Source organism: Abramis brama (assembly GCF_963993115.1).
Source record: "Abramis brama genome assembly, chromosome: 11".
In the NCBI taxonomy this organism is placed as follows: domain Eukaryota; kingdom Metazoa; phylum Chordata; class Actinopteri; order Cypriniformes; family Leuciscidae; genus Abramis; species Abramis brama.
Genome location: NC_139973.1, coordinates 39,904,358 through 39,921,857, shown reverse-complemented (window position 1 = coordinate 39,921,857; position 17,500 = coordinate 39,904,358). Strand labels below are relative to the sequence as shown.

Genomic DNA, 17,500 nt, shown 5'->3' with positions numbered 1-17,500 from the left:
CTGGCGATGCTCCAGTCGGGCTCGATCTTCAGGACGCTGGGATCATCCGTGTAGTTGAACTTCACCTCTGGGTTTCTGAGCTCGGCTGCGTTTATGTCCACCATCACCGGGGTCCCGCCTGAACCCAACCCTGCCGGAGTCACACACACGATCTCCCGGGCGCTCCGCCTGTCAAACACACACACCAGCAAACTCAACATCTCCTTCTGTTAAACGACTTCTGTTACATTTTCGTATGCGTTTTTTCGTATTCGTCTTTCGTTGGCTCTGAATTGTAAAAAAAACACATCTCAAAATGCTTGCTACGGATGCGAAAAACGGATTTTTTTCATGACGGATGAAAGTTTCGGAGGCAGTGTGTAAACCTGATTGACAACGTGAAGTTGTATTAATTTTTTAACGTACGAAACTTTCAGACTCAATGTGCAAAGACCTTTACACACTTTACACACCAATCAGTTTCTTTTCTTTTTTGTTATTACATGATTTGATTGTATTGGCAAACCCAGAGAGAGAACTGATTGTGAAGCGGATCACGTGTGTGTGTGTGACACACACTTTCATCAGGTTGCATCAGGTTTGGGGGTTCAAAGATCACAGATTCACGGCTCCGAACATGACGGACTTTAATCTGATCAAACGAACACATGTGCGTCTGACGGCGCGATTAGTCATGTGACAGATAAGAGGAGGATGAGATTCAGTCTGAAGGTTTGTTCTCATGTTTGATCAGTGTCCTCCACGTGTGTGTGTGTGTGTGTGTGTGTGTGTGTGAAACTGCGGTGTTGCCTAGGCAACTGTGTTCACAACACACACTGGTGAATCCTGCTGAGTTCTGGATGTATTTTGACAAGACTGTCGTCACATGATTGGCTCCGACAACACAAACCCATCAATCGTTTCTGAAGACGGCTAAAAGAAATCAGTCACTTCTGCCAGTTCCTGTCTCATGACAGTGCTATTTTACACTTACTGCATAATACATTTTCCCTGAGACAATAAAGTCATACAAAAATGACATACATTAACCTATGTTTCACCCCTACGATAAAGTACTGTGACGGCACGATCATTTAGAGATGCTATCAGATGGCAAAGAGAAGATTTCAGGTGAAATTTCACACCAAAATCAATAAATAATTAAAACAATTATGATTTTTTTGGTGTGTGTGTATATATATGTATTGAGAACGCATTATGCTAATGTGAAATTATAAATTTAAATGTTCTTAATTTCCATGAACAAAATCTAACTGGTCTAAAATATATATATATATTCTTTGTACAAAATATAATGATTAAAGGATGAAATATTGTATTTAAATAGTATTCCAATAAATTAAATAAAAAACCATGGACGCTATTTTAGTACTGTTTATATGCTATTATAGTATGTATTAATATTTTGAAAAAGCTGTTGCTGTTATTTTATATTTTAAGTTTTCATTTTAATTTTAGTTTAGGATTTCATAATTTTATTATGTGTTTTTGTAAAAAAAATATATATTTCTATTTATTTTTACTTCAGTTTTAATTATTTTAGTACTTCAACTTTTTTTTTTCAGGTCCAAAGCAAAATTTCTAACATTTATATTTGACTTAATTTCAGCTTTACTTTAATTTAAATATAATTTCTAATAGTTTTAGTTAAACAATAACACATACTAAATTACAACTGAGCAATGTAGTAAATATTGTGTTAATTTATTTCATCACAAAATGATCCCACCACTGAGGGCCGCGTCTGAAAGCGTCAAACCCAACCGGTTAAAGCTTAAATGTGACCCTGGACCACAAAACCGTTTTCTATGTCTCTGCACACCAGAAACGTGCAGAGGCGGACAGAGTACACAGCTACATTACTCGAGTAAAAGTACAGATACCCCTTGCTAAATTTTACTCAAGTACAAGTAAAAGTACTACAGTCAGATGTCTACTTAAGTAAAAGTACTAAAGTACTTGTTTTTAAAAGTACTTGAGTATCAAGAGTACAAGAGTACATTTTCTAAATATTGCATTACTACTGCCACAGTGCTTACACTGGTAAACAGCAAACACTTGAAGCGAAAACTATCATTAACTTGTTCAGAAAATTGAAATAGTTTGGCGAGGTGGGGCCACGGCTTGGCATATTCCCGGGATGCGATTTTTTTCCCCCAGGATGGTAGGGGAAGACTCATGAATATTCATTAGGGAAGTCATCCCTGATTGGTCTGATGACCTACCCCTAACCCCACCCCTAAACCTACCCGTCACTGGGGTTAAGACCAATCAGGGATGACTTCCCTAATGAATATTCATGAGTCTTCCCCTACCATCCTGGGAAAAAAAATATTGCTCCCGGGATGGACCTGCTGCGTCTTCATCCATTGTTTCGTCCATGGTTTCGTCTCTTATCTAAATCTGACCATGGAGTTGACTTTGGCGGAAAGCTGAAGGTGATTGCTGATAGGCTGTCCCAATCAGTGGCGCCTGCACAATCCAATCACATTTGAGAGGGTTTCCGAGATGTTTCTTTTTTCCTTTTTTTTTTTTTTTATTTTTTTTTAGAAGAAGTAACGGGTACTCACAGTTATGGATAGAAATGTAGTGGAGTAAAGAGTACAATATTTGTCTCTCAAATGTACTTGAGTAAAGTCATGAGTACTCCCCAAAAATGATACTCGAGTAAAGTACAGATCCCTCAAAATTGTACTTAAGTACTGTACTCAAGTAAATGTACTCCGTTACTGTCCGGCTCTGGAAACGTGTCTGACGCGGCGCTGCTGCTGATAGGTGACATATGAAAAGCCTCATTGGTGATATATTTGACATATGGGGAGAAAGTTGTGGAAGGCCTGTACTTCATGTTAAACATATATAGCAGCAAAGACAACGTCGGCAGTGTTGACGGCAAAATAGGCTACAGAATATTTCGTTCTGTATTGACAGGTGCAATATTTGAAAATCGATAATATTTTTTTTTAAATTACATTTATATCTGCATTTATGTCAAAACCTAGAGACTTGTCATTTATTAATATGTATTCGTGTCAAAATTACATATAAACATCTTTTCCTATTAAGATATATAAGAGATAAGAGATGAGCAGTACCTCTGGAAGCGGCAGGTGTTGAGTCCGATCTTGATGGAGACGGCGCTGCCCGCGTTCAGATGACTGCCGTGGATCGTGATCCTCGTTCCTCCAGAGATCGGCCCGTACGACGGCAGCACACGCGTGAAGTACGGTGACTGGACAGGAGAAGATATGAAATATAATCACTTCAGCTGGAAAAAAACTTCTGAATTTCATACATTGAGTTTGTAACACAAGACTAGAGAAGCCGTCCTCGTCCTGTCTTATGTGAGACACTGAAACTGAAAATTCAGAAACAAGATCCGCACACGAATATAGGCCAAACAGCTCACAGGATTTTATTGTCCAGAGGCCACAAATAAAGTGAAAAAGTGCAAAAATGTGTTTGGGTTCAACCCTCCATCAGTGACAGGTGTCACCTGCGGTCATTTACACACTGTTTACACAGATGTATGCTTGGTGACATCTACCAATAAATATTTGTGATTTTTTTCAGATTTTTTAGTTCCTTTTGGATCTTACGCACCGCAAGAAGTTATTACTCATCCGTTTGGGACTAATGTTTGGCGCTTCGCCTTTCCATCCCCTTGACACTGAAACTCACCACAAACGTGAAGGCTTTAGGAGACACGGCCCTGTACTCCGGCAGACAGTCTCGCACACACACTTCCACCTGAGCTTCCTGCACACGGTAACCTGTGGCGTCGGCCAAACGACACACAATCCTGCAGAGACAGAGAGAGAGTGAGAGAGAGAGTGAGAGAGAGAGAGAGAGAGAGAGAGGGGGGGTGGGGTGGTTGGGGGTTGGGGAGAGGGGGGGGGGGGGGGGGGAGACGAGGGTCTTAGACGGGTCTGGACCATAGACTAAAAAATATGGGCGTAGTGTCTGTGATGTCACTCGTAGTGTTTCTGAAGAGCATTTTTGAAGCCCAAAGTGGGCGGAGCCGGCCGTCGCCATCTTGGCCGCGTCAGTCCCGGATAAACGAGCAGCGAGGCGGATTAGCTGAGGTGACGTGATGCTAACAGACAGCAGACAAACGACTAGTAGTGACATCAGCGGCAATCCACCTATCACTAAAGTGGCCAAGCCCTAAATTATTTACAACTTTAAGGCTTAATATAATATCAACAGATGAGTTATAAAAATATTCATCCCCCTCACAGTCGTCATAAAGGGCAAAATTAGCTATATAGACCAAAAACACTTTTTGCACCAGGCTGTAAACATGCTTTATTCTGATGCAAATTTGGGCATTTTAACATGGTAGTTTATGGGATTGAGTCTCTTCTGCAGCCGGCCTCTAGTGGCCAGTGGATGAACTGCAGTTTTAGTCACTTCTGTGTTGGATTCAAAACAGAGAAAGGAAGGTTGCTGTTTGGTCTGGACGCACGGCCGCCGGCGCTAAACGTTCAAAACAATGATTGAGCGTCCGAACACGAGACAGACGGGTTACAGGCGCTACATGAACACACACCGCTGTAATGAGACGCAGTAAAACCCTCACTGGACTGGAAAACGGCTCTCTGTGATTAATGGGATGGACAGCGAATCCTCCCATCATGCCCTGGGGCGGCTCGTGAGTTATTAACCACCCTGCGTCTGTGTCGAGCATTTCTAGTGCGGATGGGAGAAGAGTTTCTGTGTTTGTAATGAAACCCTGATGCTTGTTTAGCTTCAGGAAACTGTAAAGTCATTGTGACTCTGTTTCAGCAACAGGACTGGAAACCGTCGAAAAGCCAGGAAAGCGACTGCAGAAAACAGACGTCACTGCTGTTCAATGAGAGACGTGATCTACAGTGATGGGTCTGGACGCTTGTTTCTGCTGCAGAATAAAACATTTTAATTTAAAAAACTAAAATCAACAGTTTTAAATGCTGCAAGTGAATTCTGGCATCACAACCATTTAATGTGCGGTTTGAATAATGGATATTAACCTTGAGACTGAATTTGTTATTTATTAAGATTAGATGATGGAAAAAGTGATCTAAAAAAAGTATATAAGCATGCACAGTTAAATATCAAATAACAGACGATCTATGTGCAAACTCAACTGATACTGCTAAATTTAATTAAAAAAATCTCTTATATCAGCTGATAACCGATATATGTTCCAATACATTGTTCATCAGTGACAATGGTGATGATCTACTGTTGCTATGGTTACCGTCAAACAATGTTTAATTGTTTCATTGCTTTTCAACGAGTGATACGAGTTAAAGACGCACCGATATTAAAATCCTGACCTATACGGCCCGTTCACACCAGGAGCGACAACTGTAACGATATACACAGCCGTTTGGGATCGGTGAGATTTTTAATGTTTTTAAAAGAAGTGTCTTCTGCTCACCAAGGCTGCATTTATTTGATAAAAAACAATTTTTTTTTTATTTATAAAAAGTAAATATTATGACAATTTAAAATAGCTGTTTTTTATTTATAATTAATATAAATTTTATTTTAGAATTATTGTTTTTAAAATATAATTTATTCCTGTGATCAAAGCTGAATTTTCAGCATCATTACTCCAGTCTTCAGTGTCACGTGATCCTTCAGAAATCATTCTAATATGATGATTGATTCAATCAGAATCAACCAATCAGAGCAGAGCAGCTCTCAAAGAGGCGGGGTTTAGAGAGACTGAATCTTCAAACAAAGCGTTTCAGACACTGAGAGAAAAGAGCTGATGCTGCAGTGGAGATTATGAGGAAATTAAAGTGTTTTTGACATTTGATGCATGTAAACCTGTTGTAGGAGACTCTTTAAACTGAATTAACACAGAAACTGTGTCAGTACAAGAGACTCACTGCTCAGCGCTGACGTATTCCTCCTCGATGGGCGTACAGGCCACTTTCCCGATCCGCACGCCGTTCTGGATGTCTTTGAACTGAAGGCCCAGATTCTCCCCGGTGATGGTCAGTCTGGTTCCGCCCTGCCGTGGACCGGTCTCAGGAGACAACTGGACCAGGACAGATCAACAGAAGAACGTCAATGAACTATTCCTTAAAGCAGGGTTTCTCAGACTCGGTCCTGGAGGGCCGCTGTCCTGCACAGTTTAGCTCCAACCCTGATCAAACACACCTGAGCAAGCTAATCAATGTCTTCAGGATCACTAGAAACTCACAGCTAGGTGTGTTTGATCAGGGTTGGAGCTAAACTGTGCAGGACAGCGGCCCTCCAGGACCGAGTTTGAGGAACCCTGCCTTAAAAAGCCATCAGGACTGTGTTTCCCGTATAACTGTGTAACTCGCTGCTTCACTACCAGAATACGATGTATCTTTGAAGAAATCAACTAGCTCGTCACGACTGTTTCCCGAAACCGTATTGTTGCAAAGTGGTCGTTCAACCACGTTGGTTAATGATGTCACGCAGGTGTTGGGAGTAATAACTACTGTTAATGAATCTGTTTGAGATCGAATTAATGCAAGATGTTTGGCTATAGATCACAGACACGCATCTGAGGAATATTTCTCATGTTTCTCAGTTATTTTGCTTTATTTCCAGATTCAATCATAGACTCGTTCTTACATAGTAGAGCACATTCACACTCTTCAAAAACGACGCTTTAAACCTCTTTACAAACTAAATGACATTTGTATGTATTCTAAATAACAGATATAGATTATAGCTTTCCTGCAGCTCAAACAGTAGAGCGTTGGCGCTTGCAACGTCAAGGTCATGGGTTCGATTCCCAGGGAAAGCAAGAACTGATAAGAATGTAAATGTGTGCCTTGAAATGCAATGTAAGTCGCTTTGGATAAAAGCGTCTGCCAAATGCATAAAAATGTAAATGTAAAAATATAGATTGCACTGAATGTCAGCTTGCTTGTTTGGCTCAAGATAAGGATTTATTGAGTCCACATCATGCAGACAAGAAACTCTGCTTCTATCCCCAGGTCGAGATAAGTCGCTCCAAACACACAACTCTGCGATGCTGTTTGCTAATGTTCGTTGGAACGATGGTTTCGGGAAACATCGACTCGTTGAATTAAACTGATAACGACGGAACTTGCGACCATAGTTGGCTAACGATGCTTTTGGGAAACACACCAGATCAGAAGTTCATCAGCGGTGCCGATATCTCCAGCCAAACCAGCGCAGAACACAAACACACACTCACGTGGAGAGCGAAACAAGAAGCGCACAGTAATTGGTTTCAGAGGGACTGCTTTAATTTGACATTCACACATTTCTACAGATACACGGATGAAGATACGAGAGCGCAGCCTGAGAGAGTAAAGCAGAAGAGCAGAGAATAGGTGTACATCTTCTGAACAGATGGCTCTCAAAGCGCCTATGGTGTGCTAATAATCCATGTGATAAATTCATTCTTCTCCAAATTAAATTAACACCTAATCTAATAAGTAAAAGACGACGGCGGCGCCGCACAGATAGAGCGAGCGCATGAGAAATCGAATGACGAGAACAAAGGAGGAGTTTAATTAACACGAGGGGATGTAAATTTAGTAAGTAGACGTTCTAAAAGTTAATATTCCTCTGGCAGAGGATTCAGAAGTCGACTAGAAAATCTACTTCGAGAGACACAGAGAGAGGGAGAACATCGAGAACGGAGTGAAGAAAAGAGGAACAGAACTGTCCCTCATCAGCACCTGTAACATCACCTGTGTCCTGATATCAGGGGTTCGACAGGCATGTGACCAGATGATGACAGAAAAAGAAAGTTTACTCCTTATCCAATTAGACTTTGTAATAATAATAATAATAATAATAATAATAATAATGCAATACTTTGTTTACTGTTTTTTTTAAATGTAAATAAAATATTATTTTGAATAATATTAATTGCAATTAAAATAATTATTATGATTGTTATTATTAATCAAAATTATATTTTATTTGCATAATACTTTTTTAATCAAACATTATTATTGCAGTCATACTATTGTACTGTAAATTAAAAATGTGTATAATTCCTCAATAATAATAATAATAATAATAATAACAACAATATTTATTTAAATAATAATATGATAATGTTTTTTTAATTTAAATAAAATATTATTTTGAACAATAATATAAAACAAATCAATAACAATAATAATTATTGTTATTATTAAACAAAATAATATTTTATTATTTACATTTATAAAACCAAAAAATATTGTTTTTTACCAAAAATTAAATTATTATATTAATTATTTAAATTATCAATGGCAAATATTATTATTGCAATTCTATTTGCACTGTAAATAAAATGTGTATAACTAATCATTAACAATAACATTAATAATACTTTTATTTAAAGAATAATATATAATAATAATAATGCAATGGTAATCTATTGATTTTTTAAAATGTAAATAAGATGTTATTACTAAGAAATCAATGACAATATTAATAACAATTATTATTGTTATTATTAATCAAAATAATATTATTAATTAATTTATAATAATTAATTATTTACATTTATAAAATAAAATATATATTTTTTTTAAATCAATAAACATTATTATTGCACTAATACTATTGTACTGTAAATTAATACTAATACTAATAATACTTTTATTTAGAGAATAACTGAAAAATTATAATACTAGCATTTAATACTTTCTTTGCTTTCAAACATTAAAACAAAGCTTTTATTTTATTGGAAACCGCAGGGAGACCCTAAAACTCCTCTGTTGATGACAAATTAATAATCAAGTCTCCTTACAAATTGTAATGCTTTAGTTATCTAAAGTTTGAAAGTAAAGAAAGTAAGAAATAAAGAAGGAGCAGCATTTAATGGTACAGTATCCCTGCACTGAATAAATGTACAGTAGTCAACATTTGAAGTGGATCAAAACCTTTCATCAAAGTTATACATGAATTTTGAACAACCCGTTCTTGTCTTAGGACAACTTTGATCAAGTTTTTTGATCCACTTCAAATGTTGACTACTGTGTTTAAAATGCATTTGAAAATCGAAAGATTTACGCAATTCACGGTCATCTTCTCAGGTTGGAAAATATGAAATTCTGCATAAATATGAAAGCCCACACGCCTGGTGTGTTGTGTGCTGTACTGACCTTGGTGATGCGCGGGTGTGTGCAGCGGCTGTTCCCGGCGCTGGCGTGCATCCATGTGTTTTCCGGCTGAGCACACTCCTGTCGCAGGGAACACTTCCGGTCCTGAACACACCAGCCACACTCGAAGCTGGACTCGGCCTTCAGACACAGACCACAGCTCTCTCTCAGAGCGAAGCACTTGTAGAGGTGCGCTGAGGAGGACAAGATCACACACACTCAATCTCACGGCAGAGGAGAAGATCACACACACACACTCAACCTCATGGCAGAGGAGAAGATCACACACACTCAACCTCACGGCAGAGGAGAAGATCACACACACACACACACACACACTCAACCTCACGGCAGAGGAGAAGATCACACACACACACACACACTCAACCTCACGGCAGAGGAGAAGATCACACACACTCAACCTCACGGCAGAGGAGAAGATCACTCACACACACACACACACACACACACACACACACACACACACACACACACACTCAACCTCACGGCAGAGGAGAAGATCACACACACTCAACCTCACGGCAGAGGAGAAGATCACACACTCAACCTCACGGCAGAGGAGAAGATCACACACTCAACCTCACGGCAGAGGAGAAGATCACACACACTCAACCTCACGGCAGAGGAGAAGATCACACACTCAACCTCACGGCAGAGAAGAAGATCACACACACTCAACCTCACGGCAGAGGAGAAGATCACACACACTCAACCTCACGGCAGAGGAGAAGATCACACACACACACACACACTCAACCTCACGGCAGAGGAGAAGATCACACACACTCAACCTCACGGCAGAGGAGAAGATCACACACACACACACACACTCAACCTCACGGCAGAGGAGAAGATCACACACACTCAACCTCACGGCAGAGGAGAAGATCACACACACTCAATCTCACGGCAGAGGAGAAGATCACACACACACACACTCAACCTCACGGCAGAGGAGAAGATCACACACACTCAATCTCACGGCAGAGGAGAAGATCACACACACACACACACACACTCAATCTCACAGCAGAGGAGAAGATCACACACACTCAATCTCACGGCAGAGGAGAAGATCACACACACTCAACCTCACGGCAGAGGAGAAGATCACACACACTCAACCTCACGGCAGAGGAGAAGATCACACACACTCAACCTCACGGCAGAGGAGAAGATCTCACACACACACACACACACACACACACACTCAACCTCACGGCAGAGAAGAAGATCACACACACACACACACACACACACACACACACACACACACACTCAACCTCACGGCAGAGGAGAAGATCACACACACTCAACCTCACGGCAGAGGAGAAGATCTCACACACACACACACACACACACTCAACCTCACGGCAGAGGAGAAGATCACACACACTCAACCTCACGGCAGAAGAGAAGATCACACACACTCAACCTCACGGCAGAGGAGAAGATCACACACACACACACACACTCAACCTCACGGCAGAGGAGAAGATCACACACACTCAATCTCACGGCAGAGGAGAAGATCACACACACACACTCAATCTCACAGCAGAGGAGAAGATCACACACACTCAATCTCACGGCAGAGGAGAAGATCACACACACTCAATCTCACGGCAGAGGAGAAGATCACACACACTCAACCTCACGGCAGAGGAGAAGATCACACACACACACACACACACACACTCAATCTCACAGCAGAGGAGAAGATCACACACACTCAATCTCACGGCAGAGGAGAAGATCACACACACTCAACCTCACGGCAGAGGAGAAGATCACACACACACACACACACACACACACTCAATCTCACAGCAGAGGAGAAGATCACACACACTCAATCTCACGGCAGAGGAGAAGATCACACACACTCAACCTCACGGCAGAGGAGAAGATCACACACACACACATACACACTCAACCTCACGGCATCATCTCAAGCTCACGCCTTTCAAACTCGTGCAGAAAGACACAACTCAAAGCTTCTGGATGATATACGGGAAAATATTCAGAGAAAAACAGTGTAAGAATGCAAAAAAAAAAGTATTCAAACAAACATTAGATTAAAATGTGAAAATAAGTAAACAAACAAGTAAATAAATAATAATAATACAATAAATAAAATTGACATTAAAATAAATAAAATATTATATTAAAATGTATAAATAAATAGATGTATTAATTAAAAATAAGAAAAATAAGATTAAAATAAATAAATATAAATACAATTATTTTAAATAAAAAATAAGCAAATAAATACATCTTAGTTTAAAATAAACAAATATATATAAATTAAATTAAAAATATTATATAAAATATAAATATATAAAATATATAAATTAAAAATGGCTAAAATAAGAAAACAAATAAGTAAATAAACAAAAAGTAAGTTAAAATAAAGAATTATTAGATTAAAATAAATTATATTAAAATAAGTAAATAAATGAGTAAATAAATAAGAAATATCTTTTTCAATATAATGAAATATCCCACATTTGACTGTCAATTGAGTTATTATACCAGCATTAATCACAGATGAGCAGCACATGAATCATTTTTTACAATATTGCACCTACTTTTTCTGCTTATAAAAGGTGAAAGCACACTTGCTCACACCAGAAAAAGATGCTCTGAAACATTTACAAATGCAGCAACTCTCTGCAGCATCCAGTGAAGGTTGCTAGGCAACCGGCTACAGCGTACCGCAGCGGTTGCCATGGTTACCTTGCATGTTGTGAGGGTTGTCGATGATGAAGTTTCCATTCCACACCACAGACAGATCAACGGGGAGATCGCTGATGTCACTTCCTTCATAGTTATACTGCAACACAAAAACACAAATGAATGTAATGGGATTAAAACACGCATGAATAATTCAGATCTTCAGCAGCTCCTGAGGTCACATGACCGTTCTCGACCTCTGCTCTGGTTTATTAATATGATATCATTTATTTAGGAGCGGCTGCATGAAGGGTTTACAGAACTGGTGTGTCTTTGGTCAGAAAGGGCAGAAGAACATCCGTCAGCTGGAACCCTTCATCCCTCCTCCATCCCTCCTCCATCCCTCTTTCATCTCTCCTTCATCCCTCTTTCATCCCTCTTTCATCCCTCCTTCATCTCTCCTCCATCCCTCCTCCACTCTCATTCATCCCTCTTTCATCCCTCTTTCATCTCTCCTCCATCCCTCCTTCATCCCTCCTCCACTCTCATTAAAGCTTCAGAGAGTCTGTTCTCCACTGCACTTCTTCCCTAGACAAACATCTTCTTTTATTTAACTATTGATGTTTGCTCATTACACTGCAGGTCCTGAGAGCAGCTTCAGGAGTGTGAGTGTGAGTGTGTGTGTGTGTGTGAGAGTTTGGTGCTTTAATTGTTTTGGTTGCTAGTTTTAGGGCTGATTTTAACATTTATATCGCAGAAGTATTGAGATAAAAGTTAATAGTTCAGATAAAAACACTGATGTCTATGCTAGCAATGAAAATAGAGCGAATTACCTTTTAAAAGTAACTTGACATTTCAAATTACATCGTTACACCAGTAGGTGGCGACAAGTGACTGTTAAAAAATGTGTTTGTTATTGAATCATACATTCAAAAGATTCGTTCAAAAACGCTGATTCATACATAAATGAAACAAGTGAAGTCTTTCAGTGAGTCACTGAATCATTCAACACGATTTTTAAAAATAATTCATTTTAAATAGACTGCAGCAATTAACGTTTGTCAGAACCTCTAGTAAATCACGTTGTTAAGTTTAATTGTCTGTTCAGAATCGTGATCTCAATTTTAAACAAAATAATCGTGATTCTCAGTTTATCCAGAATTGTCCACAATACCTCTAACATTAATCCAAACACACACATTCATGTCACATTGTTACACTTTATTAGATTATTTTAGAAACTTTTTACTTTATTAGAAACCATTATTAAATTATTTAATCTATTTCATATATTAGAAAATGTTTGTAGTCACGCCGTCCTCCATCATTGATGAGAGACTGGAGGAGAGGAATATTCATGTGTTGGTGACGGTGATATAACATGAGGAAACACACACACACACACACACACACACACACACACACACACACACACACACACACACACACACACACACACACAGCATGAATCACAGAATAGAGATTAATGAAGGAACACTACAGAGAAATAAATATGAAATGCTTCAGAACGAGAGATTTTCAGTACCAGTCGTGCTCAGATAATTGGTTATTTTGAGAGCAGGCCTGCATTGAGTTGTTAGAAAGCAAAGCTACACACACACACACACACACACACACACACACACACACACACACACACACCAGGGGTATCTACTGTAATCACTAAGTGCACATATAAGCAGTGATACCTGTCTCAGTATAAAGCACACACTGTCATTCATTATTTCCAATTGCACCCGTGAGCCACGGATAATTAACGAAGCACTAATGATTTGGTCTCACATTAGTTCAGAAATGAAAGATGATTTATGGTCTGAACGAGAGCTCTGGTTGTGCTAGATGTACAGTATGTAATAGTAATGTATTCACGCCACAGGCTGCAGACGTGCGCTCGATTCATCTGGCGAGAGACTGACACGTTTGAGCAGCCGGTTAACCTCTCGCCGGCGTGGGAAGACCAGCGCTCGCATAATTAAATAAAGGAGAAATGATGCAGAGAGGCTGAAGAGGACAGTGTGTGTGAGCGGCCTCTATCAGATGCTAATCACTGCAAAGAGTTTCATTTCCTTCACTAATATATGTGTTCTATATAAAGAGAAAACAGCAGAACGTGTGCTTCCTATTCCCTCGTCTCACCAACATTACTGTTACCACAACCACTACAGCAACTAGGGATGGCCCGATACCGATACTGGCATCGGGTATCGGGTCGATACTGCCCTCATATACTCGTACTCGTACTCATAAAAATTCGCCGATACCACGCACCGATACCACGTACATTTTGCGAAACGAAACTGGCCGCCGCGAGTGCTTTGTCGAGGTGAACTGAGTCAAAGATGCACGAGCTGGTCGAGCACATCCCTTAGTTTAAACAGACATTAGTGGAAAGTTTGTTCAGTCGAATGTCAATGGCAACGAAATTAAACGAGGCATGTAGCTTTAGCTTATTATTGACGTTAACTGACGAGAGAGAGAGACAGAGAGAGAGAGAGAAGCGCACTTCTGTTGAATGCTCTTTGCTGATCGACTCAGCACATGTTATTTGGATGAAAACTAAATCGTATATGTAAGTAAAGTAAAACATGAACTGTTACCTGACTGAAGTATAACGAGTGGTTCCCTACATAATTACAGGACGTGTGCAGGTTAAGAAGTTTCATGAACGCAAACATCCGAAGCGCGCGCCTCACAAACCAGCGTCTCAGCGCGCGAATGCTGAATTAAATTGTCTTTCACGTCTTGCGCTTGTATGGACGAATTCACACACAACTATGTAATAACGCCCGTCTTGGTGAGTATCCTATAGTAAACAAAGTCGGTTATATCTCAAATGAACGTAGCATGTTCAAATGAGCTCTGGTGCGCTCGGTCTTAAAGGGACAGCAGTTTGATAAACCTGCTTCTGTGTTTTAATGTTAATCAAACAAAGGACAAAGAAATACTGACTGCTCTTGACTAAATAGGCTACCCTTTTCAACTTTACAAAAATATCCATCTATATATAATTTATACAGTAATGAATATGCTTTTTCCACATTTGATTACTTTATTCAAATGTCTGTACCTGTTAGATCTACCTGAAAAAACTCTAAAAACACTGTTTATTTCATTTGTAGCCTTTCTTTGTTGTATTGTATATATTTATCCTATTTGTAATTCGATTGATTGTTTTTATTTTGTTACTGACTGCTTACTTGTTTTAAATTCACATTAATTAGGCTGCTAGTTTTTGTTGTAGTCTCAAAATTGGATTAAATAATTGATATTTCACTGGTTTTGACAAACATTTGAACCGCTGACCCAGTCCTCAGCACTGAGCCCTGCTGAAGCAGCTCTAAATATGTGCTGTGCTATTAAATGAAAGATAAAATATGATAGAGCAATAGAATGAACAATGACAGTACAGAAGTACAGTACAGAAGCTCATACAATGCATTTTAGCAGGCTTAATTAAGCATGAAAATAACTGAAAGAAATATATATATTTGATGAACAAATTAAGCCAACTAATATGATTTATAATCTTTTGGTTTATCTACTAATACATTTAAAAATTACAAATGCAGTGAAAATTCAGGTATCGGTTACGGTATCGGTATCGGCGAGTACCAAAAATTACAGTATCGGTATCGGACTCATTCTGCAAAAAGTGGTATCGGGACATCCCTAACAGCAACCAATACCAGAAGTGAAAACTCATTTAAAAATTCAACAATCCATGCATAAATAATGTAATAAATAAATAAATAAATAAAAATTGTAAATGCTTAAATAAATAAATGCATTAATGCATGCACAAATATTGCTAGTGCATAAATAAATAATGTAAGTGCTTAAATTAATGCATGCAAACATACTGTAAGTGTAAATGCATTAATGCATGCACAAATATTGTAAATGCATAAATAAATGCAAAAAAAAAATGCATGCATTACAGACAAAAGCAATATCTGTTGTGTGTTCTCTAAACACAAGGAGTGTTCATCTGACTGACGCACAACTAACCCTGGATTACTGATAAAGTGTGTCATCATAATCAGACGGAGGCATTTGATGTACTGTTAAAAAGGATGAAAAATTAATATTCTTTAAAAAAAACTAAAGTCATTTTCCAAAAATACAAATAAAATAAAACTATGTATGAACAACTGAAACTAAATAAAATAAAATTGAAGTTAAAAACAAACTAGTTAACTTTAAAAAAAGGAAAAGAAAAGTATAATAGGCCCAGTAATTGTGTGTAGTTTAGTGCTGTGAGTAATCAGTAATGCAGCGATCATGAGTTCTCATGAAGAGAGATGATTTAGTGGCGTTCAGCGGATCTTTAATGATCGTGTCCTTCCTCTGACCCGGTGTTGTGTCCCGGAGCAGGACCCTCGATCCCTCACACTAATATACGCTTCTGTTTACTATCCCAGGGTTCTAGACTCAATTATAAAGCCAAAAGGGTTCTATATGAGGAGAAATGTCTTAAATGATAGCATAATACTTTCATGTCTGATGGATTATTTCATAGTAGGTTTACAAGCGGTTTTAGGCATAAAAGTTAAAAATATGAAAAAAATGTATAAATCCATAAAATCATTGAAACCAGGTTCTATATATGAAGCGCCTGACAGAATCATAAACTGTAGAAGCTTTTCTTCGAAGATTGCATTTTAAAACAGTGTGTGACGATATCTATCATCACTCAGCTCATTCAATCCTTATTTTTTGCTTATTCAAAGATATAGACGCATAAAAAGCAACAGAGTATAGAATAAAATAAAGTGGTGAATTAAATGTTCCACTGTTTCCACGGTTTGTTTTGTCATATATGTGTCACTTAAGAGTGAAAGAGGAATACATCATTCTGTTCATCTTCATACAATAACTACCATTACAACTCTCAATACTCGACTGTAAACTTCATTTCTCCTGAGTGATTAATAATTTAAACCAGGTCTATATCTGCTGTCCCGACACACACACACACACACACACACACACACACACACACACACACACACACACACACACACACACACACACACACACACACACACACACACACACACACACACACACGATCAGGTGCAGTGAGTTTCTAAAAGCCTCTTCTGCTCTTGAACGCCCCCGGCTACCGTCTCTATCTCTCCTCTTCCTCTCTTGCTTCATTTTTCTTTACCGTAGTATCCATTACTGCAGTGTCGCTCCCACACTGTAATTAATCATCATTTTTTATCGGTGTCTCCTCTAATTGGTTCTCATCAGAACTGCTGCACCTCACACACACACACACACACACACACACACACCTGCCGCCGTCATCAGCTGTACGAGAGCCGCTCTATTAGTTTCTATTCTCTGTTCAGCCTGTTTTCTGACAAACTGATAGAACCTCATAAAGGAAGATGAATTAAACACAACGAGAGTCTGTGCTGAATAGTTGCTGACTGTGTATGTGTGTGTGTATACATGCATAACGTATATATATATATATGTAATGTATGTATGTATACACACACATATACACAGTCAGCAACTATTCAGCAAAGACATAAAAGTGATCAAAAGTGACAGTAAAGCCTTGATTTCTGAAGGATCATGTGACTCTGAAGACTGGAGTAATGATGCTGGAAATTCAGCTTTGATCACAGGAATAAATTACACTTTATTATATATTCAGATAAACG

General features: G+C 38.7%; 1 protein-coding gene across 1 annotated transcript in view; it reads right to left on the bottom strand.

Moving 5' to 3' along the window:
* plxna1b (plexin A1b) overlaps positions 1 to 17,500 on the bottom strand; it is a 137,981-nt gene that overhangs the window by 32,240 nt on the left and 88,241 nt on the right. Inside the window, exons 11-16 of the mRNA XM_084128859.1 lie at positions 11,865 to 11,961; positions 9,108 to 9,298; positions 5,883 to 6,034; positions 3,682 to 3,802; positions 3,096 to 3,232; positions 1 to 168 (exon numbers count right to left, since the gene is read on the bottom strand). Of these exons, the coding sequence (XP_083984985.1) occupies positions 1 to 168; positions 3,096 to 3,232; positions 3,682 to 3,802; positions 5,883 to 6,034; positions 9,108 to 9,298; positions 11,865 to 11,961 (866 nt within the window). The remainder of the gene's footprint in view (positions 169 to 3,095; positions 3,233 to 3,681; positions 3,803 to 5,882; positions 6,035 to 9,107; positions 9,299 to 11,864; positions 11,962 to 17,500) is intronic.